This window comes from Schistocerca serialis, chromosome 5 (assembly GCF_023864345.2).
Source record: "Schistocerca serialis cubense isolate TAMUIC-IGC-003099 chromosome 5, iqSchSeri2.2, whole genome shotgun sequence".
Taxonomy (NCBI): Eukaryota; Metazoa; Arthropoda; class Insecta; order Orthoptera; family Acrididae; genus Schistocerca; species Schistocerca serialis.
The window spans coordinates 469,046,777-469,068,092 of NC_064642.1; the positions used below are offsets into that span (position 1 = coordinate 469,046,777).

A 21,316-nucleotide genomic window follows, 5' to 3' on the forward strand; every position below is an offset into this window, starting at 1 on the left:
CACCCCACCTCAGGGGGTGTAATACTTGGCAGGATGACTGAGAGATGTGGTTGGTTTGGGAGAGAAGGCTGAATAACACCAGGGTGTGCAGAGATACACAGACAAATGTTGCATTGACTTTTATTCCACTGGAGAACACATGTTGTCTTTGCTGATCCAAACAATGGCAGCTTGGCTTGTGTACATGTGTAACTGCAAAGCCGGTGCCGGAATCTGTTGCTACAGCATCCAGCTACTCTGTACTCAAGATGTAACAGTTCCTGTCCTCATCTGGACGGCATGGCTGGCAGTGTGTGTTGGCTGAGCCAGAAGTCCTGCATCTGCCCTCTACAGTACTGCTAGCTAGTCCCTCAAGTGCTACTCATTGTCACCATGTAGAGTACAAAAGGGTAACAGCCAGCAGCCGCCAGCCGCCATTGTAGTAGAGCCTCAGCAGCTCTAGTTGCTCACTCAGGGTGACTCAGTTCGTGATAGAGGACAGCACTGGACCCGGGAGGCTGTGAGATCATGTCCCGGCTCCACCTTTGCATATGGCAGTTTGAGGTCCGTCAGATGATGTCATCCTGAGATTTGTCCACACCCATGCAACACCAAGTTTTGGATCCACCTCACCGTGACTGTGGTGTGTTCATACCATGGTGTTGATTCAGTGGGCTGGTTGCCAATTGAAATCCATCACCAGATGGTTGTCGTGGTTGGCCTGCTGTTTAAACAGTTGTCATCCTCTGTTTCCAGATATGAACAGAATGACAACATGACTGCTTGCCTTGAGGCTTTGGACTCCTTTGTTTGTACTCCTTTTCCTAAACCTGTGATGCAGTCCCTCTAGAGGGGATGAATGAAGTGTTGCTTAATAATTATAATGTTAGCTTTTTCTGGCCTGTTTCAGTCCCCAAATGTAGGTTATTAGGCGCTGTTGTAACTGTAACGTATGGATTTTTCATAGCACATGAGTGCCCTGTGTTGCGAATGATTACTCCACACCCACTTATAGTGTCCACCAGGCTGTGCTTCCTTGCCTATAAGTGGTGTTGTAAACCTGTCTCATAGAAACGTTTGCTTAATAACAACATAGCAGTGCACACTACCCAATTTGTCAATCAGTCGCTTAACTTCTACCTTCCAGCCATTACTGCACAAAATTTTCGAGAATTCCCCAGGTCAATGCCTATACTTATTCATGGTTCAGCATTACAATAAAAATCAGTTTCAGTTGAACTGTAGTGTACACAATTACAATGTATGACACAAAAATAATTTTCAAGTAGAGTTGGCTTCCTTGTGTAGTGTTCAAAATGGAGATATGTACTCAGGTGCAAACTATTTAACTAGCTGCCATCCTGAACAAAACAAAAAATTGGAGACCCCAACCAGTTACAAACATACTTCATTGCCTACTCTTTCTACAAATTATATGATTATTTAGATTCAAGGATTGAAACTTTTGTTAGCTGCATGGCAAGTAGTAGTGTTCAGGTTAAAGCTGCACGACAAGTAATGATGTACTGTATGCAGCACTCACTACTTATTGATGTAGGTAACTATTTTCTTTGAAAAATAGCAGTTTTTATCAAGCAAACTTAAAGCTACCATAAGGAGATAAACACAGCTTTTTAGTATAACAGAGGTGGCAGCAGCTGCTTTCAAAGTAGCTGTTTTCTTTCTGATTTACTTGATTAAATTTAATTGACATAAGTGTGAATAGCATCAAGCAACTTAGTGGTATTTTTTTGTTAATGTAATATACAGATTAAGTTTCTATAGTTTACTTGTTTTATGTTAATGTGTACCTTGACCTTTTCCACTTAACTAAAGGTTCTCCTTCTTGATGGGATTTATGAAACATGATGGGTAAATAATGAATAAATGGAAATAGTTTCTGCCAATTTCTTCCTCCATTCTTTGCTCACTTGTTCAAATATGCGGGTAATTACGACTAGAGAAAGTCCATCATATTGGCAAATTCCCTCCTTGTTTACTCTCTAATGAGTCTGATGTTTCTCCAATGAATTTTACTTTAGATTTTGTGTTCTCTTATCTGCTCCAAAGTCTTATGGAGTTTTCTATAGATTTAGCATAGCTACATACTCATAAGCCTTTTGAAGATATATGAATGCACCTCAATATTTGTTTAGTCCTTTCATTGATTTCATTTGCACAGGATCTTCTTCTGTGATTGACATTTGCATAACTCTGTTTTATTAATCAGCTGTGAAATTAATTTTGTGTAATGATCAACAATCTGTTTTGGATATATAAACTGCAGTTGTAACATTGTTTTTCTTTCTTTCTTTCATCTGTTAACTTCAAACTATATGTTAGCCACTATTAAAAGTATTGTGATAACTGTCATCTACAATGCAATGACTTGTAAATATGTGTATATTGCAGGTGAACCATTTTCCAGGTTCTGGATATATCACGAATAAAGTAGACCTTTCTACATCAAATCTGCCATACATACCTGCAGCATTCAGATTGCCTAGGGATAAGGAAAAGTTTCTTCAGTATGTGAGTATCCATATGGTCATTGTAATAACTTCTAAATCATAACATCTGGTGTTATAACTTTTTTTCACAGCTTTTAAAACAATTTTAAACATCATGTATGAACGAGAACCTGGCTTTGACAACTAGTTTCTGATACTTTCTTCTTTACCATGTGGCCCCTGGGACCATCAAGGTAATGCATGAATAGACAGAAGAACCCATTACTTTTTCATTACAATATTAGTGATCAGTCATTAGATAGAATCACAAGCAAAAAGTATCTAGCAGTACCATCTGTGGCAATTCAAAATGGAATGTCCACATAAAACACATTGTATAAAAGATTCATAGCAGGCTGAGCTTCATAGAACAAATCCTAATAAAATATTATTTTAGCACAAAGGATGTAGCTTATAAAGTCCTTGTTCATGTACAAAGGTAGTAGCCTACAAAACCATTGTACAACTGGTCCTTGAACATTGGAAGGAGAAGATTGCTACTCAATCAATAGAGAAGGTGTTGAGTCACAGTCAGGCACTATGAAAAAATTGCTATGTATATTTAGGTAGTGGATCAATGGATCAAATCCTTCATCAGACATAGAAAATTGAGCACACAATCACACAAGCACATCCCTCACGGACATGGCTACTGTTGTCTTCGGGCACTAAAGTCTAATTGTTGTTAGTATAATGGATTTTCAATTGCATGGTTCTTGAATATTGCTTATCATATTGAAACATTCCAGGTAAGATTACTGGAGGTTCAGAGAATATCCAAAGCAGAACAGCATGTTTTATCGCTGGTTTGTTTAGTACGTACAAGAGTATTGCAGAGAAGTAGTTGTCCATCAAAGAGAGGTGTACTATTAAAATTCTTAGAAAGCACATTCCAAGAAGAGTCATACTAATTCCATCCACAAATATCTCACAAAGGACCACTGAAGGAATCTGGGATTGTAGGGAGGCCTACAGACAGTTGTTCTTTTCATTCACCAATTGCAAATGTAACAGGAAAGAAAGAAAAATAGTGGTGCATGAATTACCCCCTACCACACACTGTAAGGTGTGTTGTACAGCATAGATAGACACATATTTAATATGCATATTTTTAATTTTTATAAGCAGGCACATGGCTATCAGATTTTTGTAAATTTTTATGTTTATGATACATGAAGTTCAGAACTTGAATATCAGCCTGCCTATGCCATTTAATATGATTCTCAGAAATTCTCAGGATAATCAACTTTGATGTTGTCTGAGAAACTATAACTCACTAAAGGTAGGACAATTTTTGATTTGCCATGTAGCTCTATCGATACCACTCTAGACAGGTCATAGCCGAATTGCTGGTTCAAGTGGTGTTTGGATAATTTTTGTGTTGTTTTTGTTCAGTTCAAATACCATAAAATTTAAATTTAAAATTAATCAAATCTGTACTAATTAATGTGTATATAATTAACATATTTTATGAAAAGTGCATGTCTGACATACAATTGAAGATTTTCATGCACAGTGCGACAGAACACTATCTGCAGCTTCAACAGTGAATGTAGAAATGCTACTACAGCCACAGCTGCCCCTTTCAAAAGAAGTCTAATCCCTACTAACTGTTGTTGAATTTATCAAAAGCTTAAGCCCCAAACAGCTGTAGCTCACTTCACAGGTAATTTTACTGGTGTAAGCATTGGGCCAGTGGCATGAGATCTTGGTTTTGGTAACCATTATCAGCATTTTTATAAGCCCAGGAGATAATGAGTACTGCTTTCTCTGTATAAGGCCCTCTCTTCCCCTCAACTCACATGCAATTTTCGTACAAAATGATAATTAAATATGAGTTAATTATCATGTATTTGATGCATTTTATATTTAAATAACACAGATATTCAAACTGAATTAAACAAATTAAAAGAAAAGTAGCAAACCGGGCTCGAAGAAATAATCCAAGAATTTATAGTCTTGAGCACTATCTATAGAGCATGTCATCCAGCAAATCTGAGAATTTTTTTAGTCACATGCCAAAAATATAAAAAAATGCTGTGTGGTTCCCTTGTTAGGAAAAAGGTTTAATAAAGTATTGATAATTTAGATTTAATTTAGAAATAGAAACATAATTGTTTATGATATTGCTCAAGAACAGTGATATGAACAGTCAGGTAGTGATGGAGGCCAATACTAAAGTGCTGCTGGCGCTTTGAGCTTGCAGAAGATAGTAAGAGCAACATTAAAACCAAGCTGAAGCAATGACTGCTGGTCAGAGTCTTTAAATTCTACTCTCTGTTGATCTGCTGCTCTATTTTGTGTTATCTGCTAACCAGTATGCACACATATTTCACTGCTGTGTCTAAAAGATCACATTTCCTGTAACAGCCAACTGAGGGACATCCACAGTCCCCACTGCCTTAGCTTGCAGTATATCACCATGTTTTCTCTTTCTGCTTGCTAAGGTTGCCCAACCAATATGGGGCATCTGGATACCACTTGTGAGCAACAGTCTGACACATCTCTAACCAAACAGCATGCAGCTCTGGTTTGCTTATAGCAATGCTGTAATTATGTCACCAACTGCAGTTTTCACACAGACAATCTCTGAGGAATCTTTACTAGCCAAAACATTTCCGTTCACTTGTTACTACAATTTGTTGCAGCTGCTTAATCACAATATTTTCATCAAGTAGACTAAACCAAACAGTAAACTAGTTGGACTGCTTTTTAGGCTTAATTTCCCAGTGTATGTTCACATGTGTTGCTCACTGGCTGTGTCATCCATTGTTGGCGTAAAATGTTCTAAATTTTAGATTTGCATAAATAAATATTCTTCTGTTCAAACAATGGAAACTCCAGGATGGTATGAAACAATATTATGAAATAGAAGGTTGCTGCTCAACAAGTAGCAGGGATGCTGAGTATCAGATAGGCACAACAAAAAGACAGAAGGGTTACAGGAACGTAGGATGCATTGCAGAGAAAGTTCCCACTTGCGCAATTCAGAAAAGCTGGCATTGGTGGGAAGGATCCATATGGTACAGGCTATGAAGCAGTCACTGAAATGGAGGGTATCATGTTTGGATGCATGTTAAGCAACAGGGTGATCCACTTGTTTCTTGGCCACCGTTTGTTGATGGCCGTTCATGCAGACAGACAGCTTGTTGATTGTCATGCCTACATAGCATGCAGCACAGTGGGTCCAGCTTAGCTTGTAGATTACCTGACTGGTTTCACAGGTAGCCCTGGCTTTGATGGAATAGGTGATATTAGTGACCAGACTGGAGTAGGTGGTGGTAGGAGTATCTATGGGACAGCCCACTGACTGGCTAGCTCAATTTCTTGATCTGAATACCTTAGAACAACCCTGCTCAGGAAGTGGTTGTAATAGTGCATGCCAAGCACTTGAACAAATATATGACTATAATGTATATGTAATGATACTTTAGTTTCAGGTGCTGATATTCAGTACAATAATAACACTCATCTTATCGGGAGACTGAGGGCACTGGATAAGCTTTCTATTTATTGTATGCTTTTAACTGAATACTGTTACAACCCCTCGATATACCACAGCATCATCCGCAAAAAGCCTCAGTGAACTTCTGATGTCATCCACAAGGTCATTTATGTATATTGTGAATAGCAACGGTCCTACGACACTCCCCTGCGGCACACGTGAAATCACTTTTACTTCGGAAGACTTCTCTCCATTGAGAATGACATGCTGCATTCTGTTACCTAGGAACTCTTCAACCCAATCACACAATCGGTCTGATAGTCCATATGCTCTTACTTTGTTCATTAAACGACTGTGGGGAACTGTGTCGAACGCCTTCTGGAAGTCAAGAAACACGGCATCTACCTGGGAACCCGTGTCTATGGCCCTCTGAGTCTCGTGGATGAATAGCGCGAGCTGGGTTTCACACGACCGTCTTTTTCGAAACCCAATGCTGATTCCTACAGAGTAGATTTTTAGTCTCCAGAAAAGTCATTATACTCGAACATAATACGTGTTCCAAAATTCTACAACTGATCGACGTTAGAGGTATAGGTCTATAGTTCTGCACATCTGTTCGACATCCCTTCTTGAAAACGGCGATGACCTGTGCCCTTTTCCAATCCTTTGGAACGCTACACTCTTCTAGAGACCTACGGTACACCGCTGCAAGACTGGGGGCAAGTTCCTTCGCGTACTCTGTGTAAAATCGAACTGGTATCCCATCGGGTCCAGCGGCCTTTCCTCTTTTGAGCGACTTTAATTGTTTCTCTATCCCTCTGTCATCTATTTCGATATCTACCATTTTGTCATCAGTGCGACAATCTAGAGAAGTGCAGTCTTCCTCTGTGAAACAGCTTTGGAAAAAGACATTTAGTATTTCGGCCTCTAGTCTGTCATCCTCTGTTTCAGTACCATTTTGGTCAGAGAGTGTCTGGACATTTTGTTTTGATCCACCTACCGCTTTGACATAAGACTAAAATTTCTTAGGATTTTCTGCCAGGTCAGTACATAGAACTTTACTTTCGAATTCATTGAACGCCTCTCGCATAGCCCTCCTCACACTACATTTCGCTTCGCGTAATTTTTGTTTGTCTACAAGGCTTTGGCTATGTTTATGCTTGCTGTGAAGTTCCCTATGCTTCCGCAGCAGTTTTCTAACTCGGTTGTTGTACCACGGTGGCTCTTTTCCATCTCTTACGATCTTGGTTGGCACATACTCATCTAACGCATATTGTATGATGGTTTTGAACTTTGTCCACTGATCCTCAACACTATCTGTACTTGAGACAAAACTTTTGTGTTGAGCCGTCAGGTACTCTGAAATCTGCTTTTTGTCACTTTAGCTAAAAAGAAAAATCTTCCTACCTTTTTTAATATTTCTATTTACGGCTGAAATCATTGATGCAGTAACCGCTTTATGATCGCTGATTCCCTGTTCTGCGTTAACTGTTTCAAATAGTTCAAGTTTGTTTGTCACCAGAAGGTCTAATATGTTATCGCCACAAGTCGGTTCTCTGTTTAACTGCTCAAGGTAGTTTTCAGATAAAGCACTTAAAAAAATTTCACTGGATTCTTTGTCCCTGCCACCCGTTATGAACGTTTGAGTCTCCCAGTCTATATCCGGCAAATTAAAATCTATAACATCGTGGGGAAATCTACTCGAAATATTTTCCAAATTATCCTTCAGGTGCTCAGCCACAACAGCTGCTGAGCCATGTGGCCTATAGAGACATCCAATTACCATGTCTGAGCCTGCTTTAACCATGACCTTCACCCAAATTATTTCACATTTCGGATCTCTGTCAATTTCCTTCGATACTATTGCACTTCTTATCGCTATAAACATGCCTCCCCCTCCACTGTCCAGCCTGTCTCTGCGGTATACATTCCAATCTGAGTTTAGGATTTCATTACTGTTTACGTCTGGTTTCAGCCAACTTTCTGTCCCTAGTACTATATGGGCATTGTGACTGTTTATTAATGAGAGCAGTTCTGGGACCTTTCTATAGACGCTCCTGCAGTTTACTATTAGCACATTAATATTGTTGTTCCCTGTTGCATTTTGCCTACTCTACTACCTTGCCACATCTCAGGAGGCATCTTGTCGGGCCTAGGGAGGGAATTCTCTAACCTAAAAAACCCACATGTGCACTCCACACGTACTCTGTTACCCTTGTAGCCGCTTCCTGCATGTAGTGCACGCCTGACCTATTCGGGCGGACCCTACATTTCTCCATCCGATAGCGGAGGTCGAGAAATTTGCACCCCAGATCTCCGCAGAATCGTCTGAGCCTCTGGTTTAAGCCTTCTACTCGGCTCCAAACCAGAGGACCGTGATCGGTTCTGGGAACGATACTTCAGATAGTTAGCTCAGATTCCACCCCGCGAGTGAGGCTTTCCGCCTTCACCAATTTCGCCAACTGCCTGTACGAACTGAGGATGACCTTTGAACCCAGATGGCAGGAGTCATTGGTGCCGACATGAGCAACAATTTGCAGTCGGGTGCACCCAGTGCTCTCTATCGCTGCCGGCAAGGCCTCCTCCACATCTCAGATGAGACCCCCTGGCAAGCAGACAGAGTGAACACTGGCCTTCTTCCCCGTCCTTTCTGCTATTTCCTGAAGGGGCTCCATCACCCGCCTAATGTTGGAGCTCCCAATAACTAATAAACCCCTCTCCCTGTGTGCCTGCTCGAACCTTGCTGAAGGAGCGGCCACATGTCCCCTGACAGGCAGAGCGGGCGATGCCACACGGCCAGCTTCCACATTGACCCTCCGCCTCGTGCGCCGCAAATGCCGTTGAACCCGCCACTCCCCTTGGGGAGAGGGTGGCCCAACCGAGCCCGGTACCCGCAAAGATGTCTCGACAGCGGGGACAGTGGGTGAAGCATGTAACACCTGGGGTGTACCCTGCAATGCATCAGACTCCCCACTGCCGCTACACTGCGAGGCAGCAGCCTGAAGATGTCTGACCGCGGCCATCAACATGTTCAGCTGTTCGTGAACAGTGGCCAGCTCCTCCTGCATCCGTACACAGCAGTCACACATCCTATCCATCCTAAGAAATCAATTTACTGTAGAGAGCTAATCAACTTTTAACTAGATTGCTAATTCACTAAAGGTGGCTGATAGTTGACTAAACTGTGGTTGCTAGACACTTCTTGTAGAAAACAATGAAAATAGCACTACCTGTCTCTGGACTGTATTGAAAACAAGCACTAGCACTACTGGCACTATGGTTGACTAAAGGGACTCTCTCTGACTGTATTCAAAACAAACACAAAATCTATGGAACACTATTACTAGCACTCAACAATTAAAGCTTCCTAAAAGCAAAAACACACGGAAGAAGAAGTGACAAGTAAGAAAAATACAGTTAATACTTAAATTAACGTAGCTCGCTGCACAGCAGATGTGAAGCAGACGGCAAAATTTTGGAGTTCAGAGGCTTTTTGTTGCCACCATTTGTTCTTGATTGCTTGTATTTCACTCTGACATTTCTGCTTGAGCTCTTAAAGTGTTTTCTTTTCTGTGCAGGACAGATCTGGAGCAAGCGTCCCACTTTGCAGTGATGATGGCACATTCTCTGCAGCCCCTTTGATGATGATCTTTAATGTGGTCCATTGTTGTTCGACATAATCTGTGATTGCTGGAGATTTGTGGAATTGTTCTGACAGCTTGTCTTGGAAGTGTGAGTGAACGTATTTGTTCTGCAGGTTGTTGATGTTGAGTTTTCTGTGTGGTGGGTTTGAGAAGTGGAATCGTAGCTTACAGTACTTTTGTAACCTCAGACAGCTAACTAAAAGTATATGATCAGTCCAGCAATCATCGATGTTTCGAGCTGTTTTTGTGATGAGAATGTCTTTCTTGTCACATGGTCAAATGATGACATAGTCTATAAGATGCTAGTGTTGGAGCGTGGGTGCATCCATGTGGTCTTATAGCAGTTAGGCAAGCGGAATTGCATATTGATGATGAAGAGCTTGTACTCAGCATATAAACCAAGAAGTAATAGCCAATTTGCATTGCAGTTTCCGGCCCCTTGTGTATTCGTGATGTCTCTCCAAAAACATTTGTCCCTTCCCACTCTGGCACTGAAGTCACCCAGTAGGATTAATTTATCTTTAACAGGTATCTTAGAGAGGGTACTGTTCAGCTAGTGGTAGAACTGATTCTTTGAATCTTCATCATTATCTAAAGTAGGAGCATATGCAGAGACAAAGGTGATGAAGCTGTTTGAACCTAGGGGTATTCTAAGAGTTATGAGCCTTTCATTAATTGAAATGGGTGAGAGTTGATGTGCATTCACTATTTTTGTTTTTACAGCAAGTCCTACCCATGGATGCGTGGCTTTCCTGCATCCTTTCCTTTCCAGTAGATGGTGTACCCTGAACTTGCCTCAGTGATGTGTCCTTCACCTGATAGTCTAGTTTCATTCAAGGCAGCTATATCTATATCTAGCCTAGCTAGTTCATGGCTGATAAGAGCAGTTCTTCTCTCTGGTCTCTTACTGTTCATGTCCAGGAGGGTCCTGACATTCCATGTTCCTATAGTCATTATCATTTCATTCTTCTTTGGTTTTCATCTGCAGTATAAGGAGTGACCACCTGGGTGTGGATTCCCAGCCTGGTTCAGGTGTGACTTCTGATGTTTAGCCCACATTTTCTAGGGCCTTCCCCATTCAGGGTGGGCAGCAGTCATCCCAAATAGGCCTACCCAGTCACAGATGCAGGACCAGATCCCCGAGTAGTCACACGGGTTCTCAGGGAGGTGACCATCGCACACCTGCTGCCAATGTTCAGGTCCAGACTAGTAGCTTCCAGCGTCACTCAAAGCCTGATACCTCTGTCCTCACACCATCGCCATTGGGCTTTAAAGAAAATGACAGGAGAAACTGCCATTTGCATGATTTTGTTTACAGTGGATTACAGCTTGCAAGGAGTAGGCCCAACCCACACGCTATGATTCTGGAACAGTTCATCACGGCACATATGTATAAAACATATGACTAGAGGTACCAGAATTGCAACGGACTGCTGTGAGCTTAATGATGGCTGAGCGGCGCCTTTACAGTTGGTCCGTCTGCCATGACCTCTTCTGCCTCCAAGATCGTTGAGTACCTGAGAGATAAAAGTCTTCTTCCGCTTGTTTCACCATTGGGTCGAGGTTAGGATAGTAGAGAGGAAAGTGAAAGACACCCTTGGGCCTTGAAACCTAATACTGTTGGCATTGAAAGAAACCAAGAGTTGGCCAAGGGAGGCTGATAGGAAAGAAAACAGAAGAAGCCTGACACAAGTAAGTGGAAGTAATGTCAGACTTAGCTAAGGGCCCATGTGGTTGCACCCACATATTCCCAATACAGGAGCCCCCTGGTGGGACTACACTTTGCCTGGAATCTCACCAACTGACCTGTCTGACATGGGTGACCCTACAGGAGCATAGCTCCCACCACCTTAGCTCAGTGGGTCACTGAGACATGCAGACCTCCCCACCAACGTTAAGGTAGTAGTCCATGGAGAGGATTCAAGAACATGGAATCATGCATAAAAGTTAGTTTGATTTGTGGTTTAGTTTCCTTGCATTTTACTACTCCCTGTTTTCTTTCTTTTTAAATGAATCGTAATGATAACTGGATAATAAGTCAGAACTAGTAATGATACCACTTGTGTCACCTAAGGCTGAAACATAAAATGAAGAGAATTACAAGACAGTCACTGTTTTTCCATAAGTCAGTATGCCTGGTCTGTGTAAGATATGTTTTAATTTAACAAGAAGTTAGGACATATTATCACATGTCAGCAAAGAGATAACTTTGGGTGAGGCATAATGAAGGTGGTATTCTTGTAGGTGAAAACACATGACAGCCATGTCTTTCGCGTGTGCATTGTAGTGTATTCATTTATAGAAATAGCACCATTGATGCTTATCTATGGTTTTATGTGAGTATAATAGGGATTTCTTTTATCCTAGAAGGTTTCAGTGCTCCACTACACAAGGTTCTTCTCTTGATTGACTATCTTCTGCAGTAAATAAATTAAGCCCACTGACTGGCTAGCTCAATTTCTTGTTCTGCATCCCGTAGAACAGCCCTGCTCTGGAAGTGGTTGTAGTAGTGCGTGCAAAGCACTTCAACAAATATATGAGTATAATGTATATGTAATGGTACTTTAGTTTCAGGTGCTGATATTCAGTACAATAATAACACTCATCTTATCTGGAGACTGAGGGCACTGGATAAACTTTCTATTTATTGTAAGCTTTTAACTGAATAATCTGGATCTTTAATATTGACACCTGCAGCGGGTTCATCTAACAGCAAAATAAAATAGTCTGAATATCAATTCTGAAATTCTAGCCTCCCAGATAGGATTACAAAAACTTGCGCTTAATACTTTAAGTTAATCACTTTCTCAGATTACAATCATTTTTCTATCCCAAATAAGTCAGTGATGAGAATATGTAATTGCTCCACACAAATAGTTAATCACACATTATGTGTAGCTTTTATTCACTTCAAACCTATATTACCTTAGAATGCCTTCTGCATAGCTATGTTCACAATGATATACTAAACTCTTGCCAGGAAATATTTTTCAGGTTATATTTTAACTGATCGACTCAGTAAGCTTCAGTGCTGAAGTAAGGCCAAGGCAAAATCTATTGCAGAAATGGGGTTCCTAAAATGGTGGTTCTGTCTCCCTCCCTCCCTCAATCCCACTTATAATGAATATGAATAATCTGAGATATAGATTTTGTCTCTCAAATGAACAGTTGGATGTAATTTTACTAGGCTGATTGATTTAGCATCTAAAGCTGTTAAGTGTTTACTAGATTTTGTCACCTACTGTCTACAAACTGAGACTCTCCATCTAGAAGCTTCTCTTAAATTACTATTTTTTAATAGGGATGTCATTCAGAAACCTTTGCAGTTGTGAATTTGTAAAATTGAAGTGTTGTTAGTGACAACCTAGTAATACCTTTCTGTTACAGGCTGCATCCAAGCCTGCTGCTGTGTTTGTGCAGAAGCATAATCAACACCGAGGAATTAAAATTCTCTCACTTGATGAGATGAATCTTAATGATGATGGTACTTTTGTACAAGAGTATGTAAGCAATCCACTTCTTATTGATGGTTACAAGTTTGATATTGGTGTATATACAGTACTCACTTCTGTTGATCCACTTCGATTGTATGTATATGGTGGAGACATTCTCTTCAGGTTGGTACATTTGTAATCTTTTGTATTATAGAAATATCGAATATATTCATTGCTAACAGGAGATGTATACTAGTGAAGTCAGGCATACGGTGTTAAAGAGAGACAAAAGTGCATGGGTGTGAAGATGATCAAGACTGACTAACAATAAATTAGCCATTTCAATCTCATTCCCTTTTATAATTTAACTGCCGTGAGTCATGAAATCCTGATTGGTTTTAGAATGTCCTCCAACTTTTCATATCTTGTATTAGTGTTTTTGCCTCTGTATTTTTACTGCACCCAACAACTTAGGCAATTTGGTTTTAGTAACATTACCATCCCTTTGGCGAGAGTTTTCCATTGGATTCTGTCCTCATCTTTGCCATTCAGATCATCTTTGTTACATATATAGTATATACATATATACTTAATATTTATATGCCAATACATGAATAGTTATAGCGACGAAATGTTTTTATACCAATGCTGATCTGCTTCTGATATCGCCATTGCTTCCACTAACTTGCGTAATCTGCTCTCTAGAGCAGGATTATTTCATTTATGCTTCTGTGTTATCCCTAATTGCAGTGTTCATCGAATTCTTACTCTTAATCAGTTTTGCCTTTATTTTAGTGTATAGTGTAAAGTGTGTGCTAAACAGCCTATCCATTACAGTGCACAATTCTTCTAAGTCTTCCTTACTTTCAGTGAGAAGTACTAAATTATTTGTGAACCTTATCGTTTATTGTGTAGCAAATGCACTTCTAATCCTGTTCTGATACTTTATTTTTGTTTTTGTTCTTAGTTTCTCTCATTGGTTCTTGATGTATGCTGTTGTGATAAGCTACACCTTTCTTAATATGAACTTTGATTTTTGATCCTTTTAATTTCTTACACTTTATTCAATTCATCTTTAAATTTCAAACATTTCTTCTGCTTTCCTGTGTTGAATGCATTCTGTGAGTCCATAAGTGGGATGACTGTATTCTGGTTTTCTTTTATACTTCTTTCCACTTTTACTAATTACAAGATTAAAATTGTTGTGCCGGACCATTTGTGCTTTTCTGAAACATATCTTTTTCTTGATTAGTTTCTCTCTCCCTCTCCCTCTCCCTCTCCCTCTCCCTCCCTCTCTCCCTCCCTTCCTCCTTACTCCCTCTCTCCTCCCCCCTTTCTCCCCCCCTCTCTCTCTTTCTGTATCTCTTTGTCTCCCCCCCCCCCTCCCCCAAAATATTATTCTATACAGAAGCTAGAGTCGGTGTCTAATAATTCTTGCTAATTCATTTATTAGTAATACCTTGAGATTTCTTTTCTGGAAATCTGCTGGCAGTCCTCCTGTTCAATAAATTTTGACACTAGTTCAAAGTAAATTCTACTTCTTATACTACACACTGATTTCAGTCATTCTGAAGTTATTTTTACGTGTTTCTGCTCAAATCTTTCGGGTTATGATGAATTACTAGTATCGCCTGATTCTTCAGCACAGATCTGTTCTTCTTCTCATCATTTCACCAACTGATTTGGCACAGCCACCTATTTTGGAACACTGGGACTCAGATGACTTATCTTACCGTCCTGATTTAGGTTTTCCATTATTTCTCTTAGTGAAGGTGAATGGTGGGATTGTTCCTCAAAACGGGCTGTCACCAAATTCCTTTCTCATCTTTGTTCAGTCTGAGCATATATGACATCTCTAAAAACCTTAAAACTGATGGAACCTATAACTTTAACTTCTTTCTTTCATTTTCTTATTTCATGCTAAGGGACACCTCATCTCCATTGTCTTTTATACAGATTTTTGGTTAACTACTGCCATCTATCTGTCCATTCTTATACATTAGCAGACACATTCCCATCTGCTGCACTTCATATCATAGGCCCTTGTTTCCAAGGTATGCAGGAGAGCATTTGTGAAGTAGGGAAAGCAGTCAAGAGTTATTGGCCAGTTGAAGCTTTGGAGCAGATCTTGAGATTTAACTGAATGATTCAATCAGTAAGAGCATTTACACACAAAAGACAAGCCACTGTAGAATGAAAGGTTCACTGAGACTCTCCTAGACTTCTGTAATAAGTTTCAGTCAGTTTTTTTTCGGGATCGTTTCCCAAAATCACATGAGAAGAAAGAATGCCTGTAAAAGAGCAAGAAGCACAAGAAGAAATTACCTGTACCTTATCATGGTTAAAAATGCAAGATGTTGTCAGGTTTGGATACCTAATTGGTTGAAAATGTAGTTGTGGGAGACAGATTAAGAGGAGTTTCTCTCAGTGACCAATGGACTTGGCGAAAGTGGTGGTGGAATTTCGGTAGAGGAAGTGTGGGGCGTAACATATCAAAGCAGGAAATAATTAAATTTGGAAAGGCTACAATAAATGTAGAAAAGAAGGAAGTCAAATACCTATGAATAATTGTGAAATACTCCAGTTTATTAATTAAAGAAGGAAATGCAACAATGCAAAGGGAAGCCAATGATTTCATATCTGGAAAGTAGGAAAGAGAAGTGTTTCCACCAGTGCCAACAAACACAGAATAGATTTGAATCTGATTGCAGTCATGTGAAATGGGAGGGAGGAGGAGGCGGAGGAGGAGGAGGAGGAGGAGGAGGAAGAGGAAGAGTAAGAGGAGTAGGAGAAGGAGAAGGAGAAGGAGAAGGGTGGTGGGTGCCACAAGATTCTGTTCTGGGTCCATTGCTATTCTTGGTATATGCATATTATAAAATCACAACTGTTATCATGGAAGACATTCAATGAATGAATGTAATTTAGTTAATAAGGTATGTGGTAGTATCAGAATGTGGTTTTCAGAGAACAAATTAATGCTTTAGTGTAACAAAATGCAATGAATGCATGCAGTTTCTAACACACAATTCTTGTAATAAAGAAATTTTATTGGCCCTAGGTGAGCTCTCAGTAAAGTGAAGCATTTTAAATTCTTGGGTCTGAGGGTAGACAAAAAGCTTTCTTGGAATTATCGCATTAAAAATCTTGTGCAGAAACTGAATGGTGCTATTTTCACTATAAGACTAATCTTCATTGAAATGTAAAGGATTTTTTACTTTTCCTTACTTTTACTTTATTATCTCTTATGCTATCATATTTTGAGGCAACTCTGTGCACCCATCAGGAGTATTTGTAGTCCAGAAAAGGGCAGTCGGGCTGATCTATGATGCCAGTTTGTGAATTTTGCATTGGCCATTGTTCAGATGTCTCAAAATTTATCTCTGCCATTCCTGAGCTGCTTGAAGGGATTTGTTGTTGACAATGTTGACTCATTCAGAGGAAACTGCAACATAAATTCAGTGAACATTAAATGAAAAAACCATTTACACTTGGTTAACACTTCCTTAAGCATGACCGAGCGAGGTGGCGCAGTGGTTAGACACTGGACTCGCATTCGGGAGGACGATGGTTCAATCCCACGTCCAGCCATCCTGATTTAGGTTTTCCGTGATTTCCCTAAATCACTCCAGGCAAATGCCGGGATGGTTACTCTGAAAGGGCACGGCCGACTTCCTTCCCAATCCTTCCTTAATGCAATGAGACCGATGACCACGCTGTCTGGTATCCTTTCCCAAACCAACCAACCATCCTTAAGCATGGCTAACACTTCCTTAAGCATTGTACAGTTAAGCGTCCACCATTCAGCAGGTTTCATTTTCAATAAGCTTCCAGCATAACTGAACAAGTTGACTGATAAACCCCAAATCTACCGATATTAAGGTGATAGGTTTTCTTGTGACACACTTCTTCTGTTGTGCAGAGGAGTCCTCCCAGTAGTTGAGAAATACTCTCTGTAATGTGTCATTTACAATTTTGTGTTTTATTAATTCTTCAGTTCTTTTCCTTATAAATTTACTAATTATCATTCTGTAAACCATGTATTGACTTATTCCCTGACCAAGTATCTTAGACTAGCATGGAACCTGAATAAGATAAAAAAATAAATAAAATAGCTATCCTGCTATATTTTCATTGGTTTTAGGTCTGGTATGTCTTTTTCCAGTAATAATGAAACAATGGAAAACCCAAAATGGAAATAACAATATTATGAGAAAGAAAGTTGCTACTCACCATAGAGTGGAGATGCTGAGTGCTGAGTCACAGATAGGCAGAACAAAAAGACACTCACATTTAAAGCTTTTGACCATTAAGGCCTTCGTCAACAATAGACACACACACACACACACACACACACACACACGACTGCAGTCCCAGGCAACTGAAACCACCCTGCAAGCAGCAACATCAGTGCATGATCGGAGTGGCGACTGGGTGGGGGGTAAGGAGGAGGCTGGAGTGGGGAGGGGGGTGGCGGGCAGTGAAGTGCTGCAGGTTAGACGGAGGGCAGGTGAGAGGTGGGGGAGGGGACCGGCTTGGCAGGATGGACAACGACTTTGGAGACTTATGGTTCGTCACTAGAAAAAATTTTCAGCCATACAAATAGTCATGGAACTTCATGACCCCATATATGATTGCAAAGGCTTCTTTTTCAATTTGCGAATAGTTTTGTTGTGCGGCGGTAAGCAATTTAGAAGCAAAAGCTATCGGTCGATCAGCAGATCCAACATGATGCGACAACACAGCACGTAAACCATAGGATGATGCATCCACAGCAAGCACAACTGGTTGAGAGGGATCGAAATGGACTAGGCAACGAGCACTCAAGAGGGCGTTTTTCAGTTTCTGAAAAGCCGCTTCGCATTCGGCAGACCACACAAACGGAACGTTGCGCTGGCGTAATTGGTGCAACGGTGCAGCTATTTGTGTAGCATTGGGGATGAACCGATGATAATAGTTAATCTCGCCCAACACAGATTGCAATTTGGACAAGTTTTTAGGTGAGGGAAGGTTGGCAATGGCACAAAGGTGTGACTGCAATGGATTGACACCTTGTGCATTGATTACATGTCCCAAATATTCTATTTCTGTACGAAAAACACACATTTGTCTTTGTTCACTTTGAGGCCTGTCTCTGACAACACCGAAAATAGGCAACGCAAATTCTGCAAGTGTTCATCTGGAGTACGACCGGCAACTATGATGTTGTCCAGATAATTGGAGCAAAAAGGGACTTTGACAGTCAGTTGCGACAAGTAATGATGAAAAATAGCAGGAGCTGATGAGCTGCCAAAGGGGAGGTGTAAATACTTAAAAAGACCCAAGTGAGTGTTGATCACAAAAATGTCCTGGGGTGGTTCATCTAAAGGAATTTGCAAATACGCATCCCGTATGTCAGTCTTGGAATAGTATCTGCCCATGCCCCAATTTGTCCATCTGTTCCTCTGGGCGAGGGAGAGGATAGCTATCTGCAATCGTTTATGGATTCACTGTACTCTTGAAGTCCACACACAGACCCAAGGAACCATTGGGCTTCATTAGCACAACTAATGGGGAGGCCCACTGACTAGCACTAACGGGCGCAATCACCCCCTCATTTTGCAAGGAACAGAGTTCGGCTGCCACTTGATCGCGCAATGCGGGAGGCACTGATCGTGCTTTGCAAAAACGTGGCCGGGCACTTGCCTTCAGCGTGACGTGCGCAACATACTCACGGATGCAGCCCAAGCCATCGCTTAACAATTCTGGGAACTTGTCACTGAGGGGCAACAGCAGCAGCAGCACTAGTAGGACAATCACTAATTGCTAACACATTGTTTTGGGTGCTGAGTCCGATCAAATTGAAGCAGTCCAGTCCAAAAATGTTTTCGCATGAGTGTGCAGCTATAACATGCAACAGAATTGTCCTGGTCACATTATGGTATTGTGCTGGTAAACTACATGTGCCAAGAACTGAAATACGCTCGCCTCTACCGTATTTACTTGAATCTAAGCCGCACTTTTTTTCCGCTTTTTGTAATCCAAAAAACCGCCTGCGGCTTAGAATCGGGTGCAAAACAAGTGGAAGTTCTGAAAAATGTTGGTAGGTGCCGCCACAACTAACTGCCCTCGAATATATGTAGCGCTACACAGGCATGGTTTGTGGACACAAAGATAAATACTGGCGCCAAAACCTCTGCATCAGTAAATAAATTAAAAAAAAAAGAAAGGTGGAAGACGAGCTTTTTTTCTCCGCCCAGAGTTTCGACAACTGCATTTTCACACATTATCCAACGAAGTAAATACAACTCCGTATTGTTCATCTTCGAATGTAGCAGAATTTCAATGTACTACGAAAATCCGACTGGCAAGACTGTTTGGGATGTTTGTCAATATGGCCAACTCTACGTTCTGAAACTTTTCCTACCTGTGACAAGAGATGGTTGCTAATAGGAACTTGTATGAATTGTGAATCACATGCAGTATTCTCTTCACCATAAGAATAAGACGAATATAAACATTTTGCCATATTTTCTTTCGTGTCTGCTGCTATCTCATTTAAATCCTGCCTGCCTAATAAACTACGAAACTAGAGTGAGACAACAGCAAACGCGGAAGAATATACGTATCGTGTCATGTTTATATTCGTATTAAGTGATACAGTCAGAACTGAAGCACGGCAGCTGACTAGATTTTCAAATCTAAGATGACTCTAATTTATGTGCAGAATTTGATGTACTAAAGAAGCGGCCGCAAAGATTTTCAAACGGAGAAAATTTTTCGCCTAACTCTCGTTCAGAACATGTTCTATCATACGCAGTCTATTATTTGGTTCTTGTTGATCATTATCAAAGAAAGCAGCAGTGTAAGTAACAACAAATAGCAGTCTCATGCCATTGTTTCGCTAATGAGACGATTCCTCTCTATTTTTTTATTGTTAGCGGCAGTAACGCGCACAAAAGCAAGCCATGTCGCGAGCGGCGACAGACCATAAACACGCACTATCAGAATGCGACAAACAATGCATGACACAGTACAGTAATGCATTTTCAGCTTAGAGTGACGTAAACATCTATAACAAAGAAAACGGCACTTATCAGATCGAAGCAAAATAAGCAATAGATTCAAACCAGACGAAGCACGTGAAAAAGGAAGGGTACCCGTATAAATACGGACGGAGCGCCTGACGCATAGCAATGGCTACCTGGTAAAGCTTAACTGCTAAGCTTACGACTCGAACCAAACTACTACAGCCGTATCGTCATTCATTCAACCTAAATTGTGTCTCATATTACAATGGACCAACTTTGATTCGATTTGGAGGTGCGGCCTAAAACTTTTCTCTCCCTTTGAATTTCGAGTCTCAAATTTTGGGTGCGGCTTAGATTCGGGAATTTTTTTTTTCTTTATTTTGAGTCACATTTTTCAGGTGCGGCTTAGATTCGAGTGCGGCTTAGATTCGAGTAAATACGGTATACGCTGTAAGTGGAGAAGAGGGCTTTGCAAGTTTAGGCTTTCCTAGCAGTTCATACACATGGCTATTAATCAGTGTAACGTCAGAGCCCGTGTCCGATTGAAATTTCACACGATGCGAAGCCAGGAGCAAGTCAATGTTCAATTTGTGAGCCCGTTGGTGTACAGAGGACGGCAACGCACTACCACTATTAACTACATTGACACTACGGAACAAGCCACTGGCTAAAACACTGTTTCCAACACTGTCGACGGTAGAGCCAATAACATGGACTGAATGTGCGTGTCCAGAAGCACGAGGAGCAAATGTATTCAGTTTACGCTGTTGGCACACGGATTGTACATGTCCAGTCTTCCCACACATGTAGCAAGAATAGTTACGCGATGGACAATGTTCGCGTTTGTGATGCACATTACACTGCCGGCATGATTTCAAAGGCACCTGCGAGGAAGCAAATTGTTTGTTTTGATGCAAAGCCTGTTGGCGGGACTGCAAGCTACTGCCACCATGCTGTTTGTGTATCCGCAGTGTGCGTGGCAACTTTTCCCTATGACGGTTGGTCTGTCGTACACTAGGGTCATTCGACACACCTCAAACGGATGGCAAGTCAAAACTGTTTTGAGTGTTTTCACATGCATCTCTACTTTCCAAGATAGTGACAACTTGGTCGAGGGAGGGGATCGGGGATCCGCAATATCTACTTCCTAACATGAACGTTCTGCACATTCTGAGTGATGGCGTCACAAATCATAGTGTCTGCAAAAAGTTTACCACAGTCGCACGTAAATCGACAATCACAAGTTAATCCTTTGAGGTCGGTAATCCACTGTTTGTAGGTTTGACCCGGCTGTCTA

At 40.9% G+C, this 21,316-nt stretch overlaps 1 protein-coding gene across 3 annotated transcripts in view; it reads left to right on the forward strand.

Moving 5' to 3' along the window:
* LOC126481435 (probable tubulin polyglutamylase ttll-15) overlaps nt 1-21,316 on the forward strand; it is a 71,248-nt gene that overhangs the window by 19,201 nt on the left and 30,731 nt on the right. For all 3 annotated transcript variants that reach the window (XM_050105189.1, XM_050105190.1, XM_050105191.1), the window contains exons 4-5: nt 2,392-2,511; nt 12,966-13,195. In XM_050105189.1, the coding sequence (XP_049961146.1) occupies nt 2,392-2,511; nt 12,966-13,195 (350 nt within the window). The remainder of the gene's footprint in view (nt 1-2,391; nt 2,512-12,965; nt 13,196-21,316) is intronic.